This window comes from Phascolarctos cinereus, unplaced genomic scaffold (genome assembly GCF_003287225.1).
Source record: "Phascolarctos cinereus isolate Bilbo 61053 unplaced genomic scaffold, phaCin_HiC Scaffold_5;HRSCAF=322, whole genome shotgun sequence".
NCBI classification, from domain to species: domain Eukaryota; kingdom Metazoa; phylum Chordata; class Mammalia; order Diprotodontia; family Phascolarctidae; genus Phascolarctos; species Phascolarctos cinereus.
This window is the reverse complement of record NW_027555958.1, coordinates 403,425,306-403,433,267: the sequence shown is the minus strand read 5'-3', so window position 1 is coordinate 403,433,267 and position 7,962 is coordinate 403,425,306. Positions and strand designations below refer to the sequence as shown.

Below are 7,962 nucleotides of genomic sequence, written 5' to 3'. Positions count from 1 at the left end.
ACTGGTTATAAAGAGATTGATTTATTCTCTTTGCCCTGCCCAGCAAAGACAGCTTGCTCATGAAACCAGCTCATACATTGATTTGATTGTTACCTTTTGGGGAAAAGAGGGCAGGGAGGGCTAGCCTCTGAATCTGGTCCTGGACCAGTCAAAATTCACCTTTTCAAAATTTTCTCATCTGTTCTTTCTTCTGTGTTGTTGACACCTATCTAGTCAAGGTATCGGATAAAGACTTTACTCATTTCGCTATGCCTTTATTCAGCCTGTGCCTCATGCCTGGAAAATCTCTTTCTCTCTTCCCTTGTTGAATTACTACATGGCTTTGAAAGTCAAGCTCAGATGTCACTTCTTTCACTGAAGCCTTTCATGATTCTCCATCAGTAACAACTTTCTTCCTATGATCTCACATAGCCCTTTGTTTTTTATCTGGGTTGGTGTCTTATCCCTTCTAAGTTCCCTGAAGAGACACTATCTTATCTAAATTTAGCGCCCTCACCTCCTATGTTTGGGATGCCTAGGTCCCTTTAAGTCTCAGTTCCAGAGCCACATATTGCAATAAGAAGCCTTTCTTGATTCCCCTAATTTTTCTTCTACTTTCTCACCCTCTCAAAATTATGTTGCATTTACTTTGCATCAATTTAATACTTACTTGTTTGTGTATGAGTGGTTTTCCTCCCAGTAGGATGTAGCTTACTTCAGGGCAGGGTTTGATCCATTTTTGTCTTTGTGCCTCCAGCTCTTAGCACATAATTGGTGCTTAATAAGAGCTTGTTGAAATTGAATTGGATTATATAAATATACCCTTGATTAATTGTAGCCTTCTTCGGGGAGGAGGAAGAAAGGGGGGGAAAAGGATGAAGTAAAAAGTACACTGCAGAGATCAAAAGAAAACTTACTAGGAAGCAAAAAGAAAAGATGGACAGCTCGGAATACAATGTGTATTATTAATTATATAGGCATTCTTGAAATGGAAATTTATTGCTGTATATTTTGAATCCTCTCTTAAGTTCTGCTGTGCATATATGGCAATGCTTTTTTTTTTTCTTATTTTGCATTTACCTTTTAGTGTTTAAGTTTCATAATATGTTTCTTTTAAATTTTCTTATGTATTTAAGTTTTAATATTTAAGTTTAAAATAAATTAATAAAACTAAAAAAAGTAAGCTCATTGGGAAAAAAAAGAAATTAAATTGGATTGAATTGAACTTCGGATTCTGTGCTTGGGAATTGAGCTCTGGGAGGTGAGTTGGCCTCCATATCACCTCCTCCCCCTCTCCACACCATGCTGCTTATATGCCTTGCCCATCCCCATTTCCAGCTCATTTATCTGTTTTTTTTTTCTCAATTAAAATATCATTTTCTTGCAAGTAGGGACTGCTTTGCTTGCTTATATTTATATCCCCAGTCTTAGTACAGTGCCTGGCACATGGTAAGCATTTAACAAATGCCTTATTTGGAGAAGAGTTCATGACCAAACAAGGGATATTGAAAGGCTATTAGAACATAAAAAGGACAGTTTTGGTTACATAAAATTAAAAAGGTTTAGCTCAAACAAAACCAATCGCTAAATTTAGGAGGGAAACAGGGAACTTGGGGAAAAACACCCTTGCAGAAAGTGTTGTTGATGAGGGTCTCACTTCTAATATATATAAGGAGTTGATTCAAATCTATAAGGATAAGTCATTCCCCACCTGATAGTCAAGGGAGATGAATTGGCAATTTTCTAAGGAAGTAATTCAAGCTATCAATAACCATATAAAAATGCTCCCAATTCCTAATAATTAGAGAAATGCACATTAAAACAACTCCGAATTTCCATCTCACATCCATCAGATTAGCAAAATTGACAATAAGAGAAAATGATTAATGTGGGATGGGCTATGGGAAAACAGGCCCATTGATGCACTGCTGGTGGAGCACTGAATTGGTCCCACTATTCTGGAAAGAAATTTGGATCCATGCCCTCAAACATTACTTAACTATATCTACCCTTGGACTCAGATAATACCCTTCTGAGACTACTTCTCATCTGCCGTGTATATATTTCGTACAAAAACAGTCATTTGTAGGTTGATTCCCCATAATACTCATAATAAAGTATATCCAGGAATGGAAAAAAAAATATGAGCTCCTTAAGGGAGGGGATTGTTTTTGTCTTCCTTTGTATGTCCAGTGCTTAGGAAAGTGCCTGGAACATAGTAAATACTTAATATGTGCTTGTCTGCTGACTAAATGACCATCACTACTAGGCCTAACCCCAAAGAGATCAAAGAAAGAGGAAGAGGATCAGTAAGTACAAAAATTGTGTATAACATCTCCCTTGGTGGCAGCAAAGAATCGCAGACTAAGGGGGGCACTTTTCAAATGACAAGTAGCTGAACAAATGTTGGTATACGAATGTAATGGAGTACTAATTTTCCATAAGAAATAACGAATAGTTTCCCTTAAACCTTGGAAGACTTGTATAAATTGATGGCAAAGTGAAAAGAGCAGAACAAGGAAAACAATTTATGCATTTAAATATTTTAAAAATTATTTATTTTTAATTTATGTACTAAAACAAGCAATTCCAAACATAGTATAATAAAAAAAAAACAGGGGAAGACTGGCATGAAATAATGAAGAGTAAAAGCAGAACCAAGAGAACATTATAAACAGTAGCAGCAATATTGTTTTAAGAATGACTTTCAGTGAATAAGTCATTTTGACTATTATGAATTTATGCATTTTTATAGTGTTATTGAAACATTGTAAAAACAAACAACTTAAAGCTTTAAGAACTCTGATCAAGGTAATGATGAACTATGATTCCAGAGTTCTCATAATGATGCATGCTCCCAGCCTGTTGACACACTGACAGAGGGTGCAGAATGAGACAGGAATACCTTGGACATGGCCAAATGCAGGAATTTGTGTTGCTTGGTTTATGTCTATTTGTTACAAGGTGGTACTTCCCCCTACCCCCCATGTGAGGGAGAGAAAATTGATTTTTGTCAACTGAAAAAAGAAAATTTAATTTTAAAATTCACCACCTGTGCTCTCTCTCTCTCTGTCCACCCTTCTCTATTTCTGACTGTTTCTCTCCCCCCCATCCCGTTTCTCTCTCTCTCTCTCTCTCTCTCTCTCTCTCTCTCTCTCTCTCTCTCTCTCTCTCTCTCTCTCTTTTTTCTGTCTCTGTCTTTGTCTCATGCTCATCAAGTGTTTTGGTTGTGTTAGATACATTTGTAGGGGAGTACACGGTGTGTATGGGGGTGGCTGAAGCTCAGTCACAACTCTCCTCCACGCACACCAGCAGCAGCAGCAGCAGCAGCAGCAGCAGCAGCAGCAGCAGCAGCAGCAGCAGCAGCAGCAGCAGCAGCAGCGCCTCATGCTGGGGCGCCCATGGCCAGGACCAAATCTGCTTGGGGGAGAGGAAAGAGGCGGAACCTCCATGCGCGGGTTTCGCTTCCCACCCGGAGAGCTGTCCGGAAGCACCACTGGCGGAGCGAAGCTGCGGCGCACCGCGCGGTGACCGGGCGCGCGGCCGGCATGGAGGGGAGCGGGGCCGTGGCCGCGCAAGGCAGCGGCGGCGTTGCGGGCGGCGTCCACCCAGACCTAGGGGCTCTGGATGGACAGAACAACTGGATGACCAGCCACCCGCAGGTCAGCCTTCCCTCGAGCCCCCACGGCTCCCGGGGGAGGGGGAGGCGGGCCGGGGGGCCGCGGGAGAAGGGGTCCGGGCCTCCAGCTGCTCCACGCACCCCCCCTTCCTCCCGCCCCGCCCCACGCGATGAGGTGCCAAGAGCCCAGGGCTCGAGTCCAAAGACTTGGGTTCGAATTCGCCTCTTCCGCTTCTTTCCGGTGTGTCTTTAGTCACCAAACTTCTCTGGGCCTCAGTTTTCTCCTCCGTAAAATGGGGCAACTCCGACTCTGAACCTTCTGCAAGGAGCCTTTCCCGTCTTCTCCAGCTCTTAGTGCCCTCCTTCCGCTGCTCCATCCAACCTGTCCTGGGCTCCGTCTTGTTTGTACCTAGTTATTGGCATCTCACCCCTCCCTTAGAATGTAAGCTCCCTGAGGGCAGGATTTGGCTTTGCCTTCGGCTGTATTAGTTTAGCACTGTGCATGGCACTTAGTAGGCGCTTAATCCATGCTAGTTGACTTGACCTTTGGAGGCCTGCGATCTCTGATTCTCCGACCCCGGAGGGTCTTCCAGAAAGCCTCCTATAAAATTCGGATTTGCTGCTTTGCCCCTAGCTAGCCCCTGCCTCAGTTTCCCTGCCCTTGTCCAAGCCCCAGCCCACAGCTCTGACCCGCTGCTGGGCTGGGGGGATGATCTGAGCATCCATTTGGGGTCACCAGGGTGAAACAGGGTAACCAGCAGTGCCACAGAATAGAAATTTTTAATGGATTTTTTTGAGGGTGGTTGTATGTATATTTTAATTAAGACAGACAGTCTTTAATTAAGACAGGTTAAGCTGACTCATTGTCAGCCAGGTGGCTCAGTGTACTTGAAATCAGGAAGATCTGAGTTCAAATGTCCAAACGGTTCCGGAATCGCAGCCTGCCTCAGTTTCCTAAATTGTGAAATGGGGATAATAATAGCATACCTACCTTGAGGGGTTGAAGTGAGGGTCAAATGATGAGATAATGTTTGTATTTAATAAATGCTTGTTTCCCCCCCCCCCATTAAGAGTAGTGTAGTGGTGGGGTATTGAACACTAGATCTGGCTTTGCTTCTCTTTTACTACCTCTGTGACCTTGAACAACTTCACCTGTTTCCTCATCTGTAAAATTAGGAAATTGTTCTAGAATCAGAAATCATGATTCTGAACCTGGGGTCCATGAACTTGAGTGGGGGGAAAATTACATCTTTATTTTCAATAACCTCCAACCTAAATTTAGCATACTTTTTAGTTATTTTATAAATATATTTTATAACAGAGAAAGGGGTCATCAGTCCTCAATATCAACAAAGTTAAAAAGAAGCCTCATGATATTATTAAAAAAAAAAGTTAAAAAGAAAGATGATCCTTACAACTTTAAATCTTATAAATGTCTAAATATTTTTTAACCTGTAGTAGAACTGAAAAAAAAAACCCTCCATGCCACCATGTCTAGTAAATTAGAAAACCAGTACTAAACAGGATATAATCAAATGCTAAGTCCTTTAGCACTGATAAAAAGTGGTCTTTAGAAGTAATGCTAGTGTTGATATTTGGCCCTGGAGACTTGTTTTACAATAACAGACTGTACTTCTTACCTCCTTTCATGTCATGGACCCCTTTGTAGTCTGGTGAAGTATGCGGACCCCCTTCTCAGAATCATGTTTTTAAATATTTAGATAACTGAATAATTTAAATCATTGGATAGTAAATCCCATATCCATCATGCTATGATTCTCAACAATTCTGGGAGGTGGATAGGGTTGGCATTGTCTTTTCAGATGGGAATGATTTAGATGATGTTAACAAGTTTGAAAAGTTTCCTGTTGGACTAATCAGAGGGTACAAAAATCACATTCTTTTAAAGAAGCCTTTTCTGTAAAGAGTTAGGGAAAGAAAAAGCCAATTGCCTGATATTTACTTGTCAGCCATGCAAGGACAGGCATGAGTACTTTACTGATGAGCATCCTGTAACTTAAGTGCTCCATAGCCCAGAACAGTGTAGATCTATAGTAAATGCACTATAAATAATCTTTGTATGAATGAATGGAGAATAGTACAAACAGTCCCAGGAACTATTCTGTTGTTTCAGAAAAAATGAGGACATCCTCTAAACATTATCTAAAAGTTCTTCGGGGTCATGATGTCCTGTCTATGGGTGTTTTATTAGGTAAGCAGTTTACTAGTTTCCCATTCCCTCAACCTAAAAACAATCCAGATTTGGTGGTATTAAGACATATTTTCACATTTCCAGATGCTTTCCCTTTGGTAAGACAGGTGATTTCTGGGCTGCTCAAATAAATTTTGTGCTTAATAGAGATCTTCTGGTCACGGATTATCAAGTGGCAAAGACCATGAGTTCCTCAGGATTGGAGCTGTCTAATATTTTGCCGCGTGCACATAGTAGGCAGGCAATGAATATTTGTTGAATGAATGAAGAAAAATATTATCTCTGAACTATTTTATATTTACTGTGACTTTCAGTTTTTGGAGATGCTGGAGTTAGATGTGGCAGACACGTCTCAAGTTTATACAGCATTCTTAGTTTACCTGGACCTTCTGGAAGGTAAGTTTTGTTTTCAGTTTTTGGGGTTTTTTTGGCAGTGATAGAGTGGGCAGGGAGATGCAATCTTGGGATTTTGACAAGGAATCAGTCGTTAATATGGTTATTAATTTATTTATTAATTTAGTAGGGATAGTTGATACTGAATCTTTCTTACTTATCTTAGTAAATATTAGTGAGGTAGGAAGGGAAGAAGGAAGTAGCAAATAATGTCTATAGCTTTTAGATCTTTTTAGTTCAGAGAAAGTTCGTCATTTTGAGCTTTTATTTGGAGTAATGATTGTTTTTTAATGGTTTTCCTTCAGGTAGAAACTGGCACGAGGTAAAGAGTGTGGGATTACCAGAACTCCAGCTCCTCTGCCTCCATGGTCGTGAGAAGGAAGGAGAAAGATTACAGATTGTGGTGCCAACATCTGTTCATGCATCGTTCAGTCATGAGAGGTGAGCAGGTGACTCAGAGTTGCCTTACCAGTCCAGCCTGGTCACTCAAATAAAATGCAGGAAAACTTTCAGCTGAAAGTTAGTACTTTTAATTTTAACAGGTTTGAAATTCATATTGTGAATTTCATGCATAAGGAGCTTAAGATGCATTCTATTGTACCTTTATTCCTCTTATTTCTAACCATGAAATATAACTGTTCAGATAATTCTGTATTAACTAACATATAATAATTGCATATTACTTAAATATTTACTAATTGCCTATGTGTCCCACTTTATACATTGAGGGGAATAAAAAAAACATAAGCAAAATGCCATCATGAGTGATTAAAGCTTTCACTTTATTAAGGTGACAAACATATACAGGTACAGCCAATAATATTATGAGATCAGATGTCCGAGTGAGTAATACAGGCTATAAATGAGAGGATAGAGAGGATAATTCAGGGTGGGCCAAAGAGTCATACAATTGGAAGAGACTTCAGATCCCTCTGAGACCAATTCAGACTGGAACAAAAATCTCCTTTACAGCATATGTAGCTAGTGGCTGTTAGCATCCACCTGGAGACCTCCGGTGACTGTTTACCTGCCACTTTCAGAGGGAAACTGTCTTACTTTTGCACAGACCTCTCAGGGTTTGGAATTTTTTCTTTGAGTTCAAATCTACCTCCGGGCAACTTTCACCTACTGCTTGTAGTCCTGCTCTCTGGGGCCAGAGCAAAACAAGACTGTTTTCCATACATTAGCTTCTTAAATATCTGAAGACCATTATCCTGTTCTCCCTAAGTCTTCTCTCCTCTAGGCTAAAAACCTCTGATCTTTACAGAAGGTAGAGTCTTACGTCCTTTCACCACTTTGGTTTCCCTCCCTCCCCTGTGTGTATCCAGTTTGCTAGTGTTCTTCCTGAAATTCAGTGCCTGGACCTCAGTGCAGTGCCTGACACAGAATCTGACCACTCTCCCCTCCCTTGTTCTGGTTACCAGACTTCTTTAGTGTGGTCTAAGATTGTAGCTGATCATGTTGGCTCACATTGAGTCTGTCTGTTGGAAAAGGTTTTAGGTTAGCTTGGACACCAAAGCCCTTTTGTTGCCTAGTTTCATCATCAGCAAATTGAAGGGATTAGAGTATGACTTCTCAGATTCCTTCTAGCTCTTAAGATTTTATTTCTTTTCTACATAATATATAGGTAGCCATGTCAAGGAATGTTTGTGCCAAATTACTTAGTTCCTTGTTCTCCTTGTGAAAAGGACTGTTTAGTCTGGTTTGTTGCTCATGTCTTAAATTTCTTTGTGTGCTTGAGTATCATGAATTTTGGACG

The 7,962-nt window shown here is 40.6% G+C and overlaps 1 protein-coding gene across 1 annotated transcript in view; it reads left to right on the top strand.

Annotated features, from left to right (window-relative positions):
- The first annotated feature begins 2,231 nt into the window (after window positions 1-2,231).
- Window positions 2,232-7,962, top strand: part of TSEN15 (tRNA splicing endonuclease subunit 15) — a 37,637-nt gene continuing 31,906 nt past the window's right edge. The window contains exons 1-4 of the mRNA XM_020984283.2: window positions 2,232-2,288; window positions 3,228-3,641; window positions 6,125-6,206; window positions 6,509-6,644. Of these exons, the coding sequence (XP_020839942.2) occupies window positions 2,232-2,288; window positions 3,228-3,641; window positions 6,125-6,206; window positions 6,509-6,644 (689 nt within the window). The remainder of the gene's footprint in view (window positions 2,289-3,227; window positions 3,642-6,124; window positions 6,207-6,508; window positions 6,645-7,962) is intronic.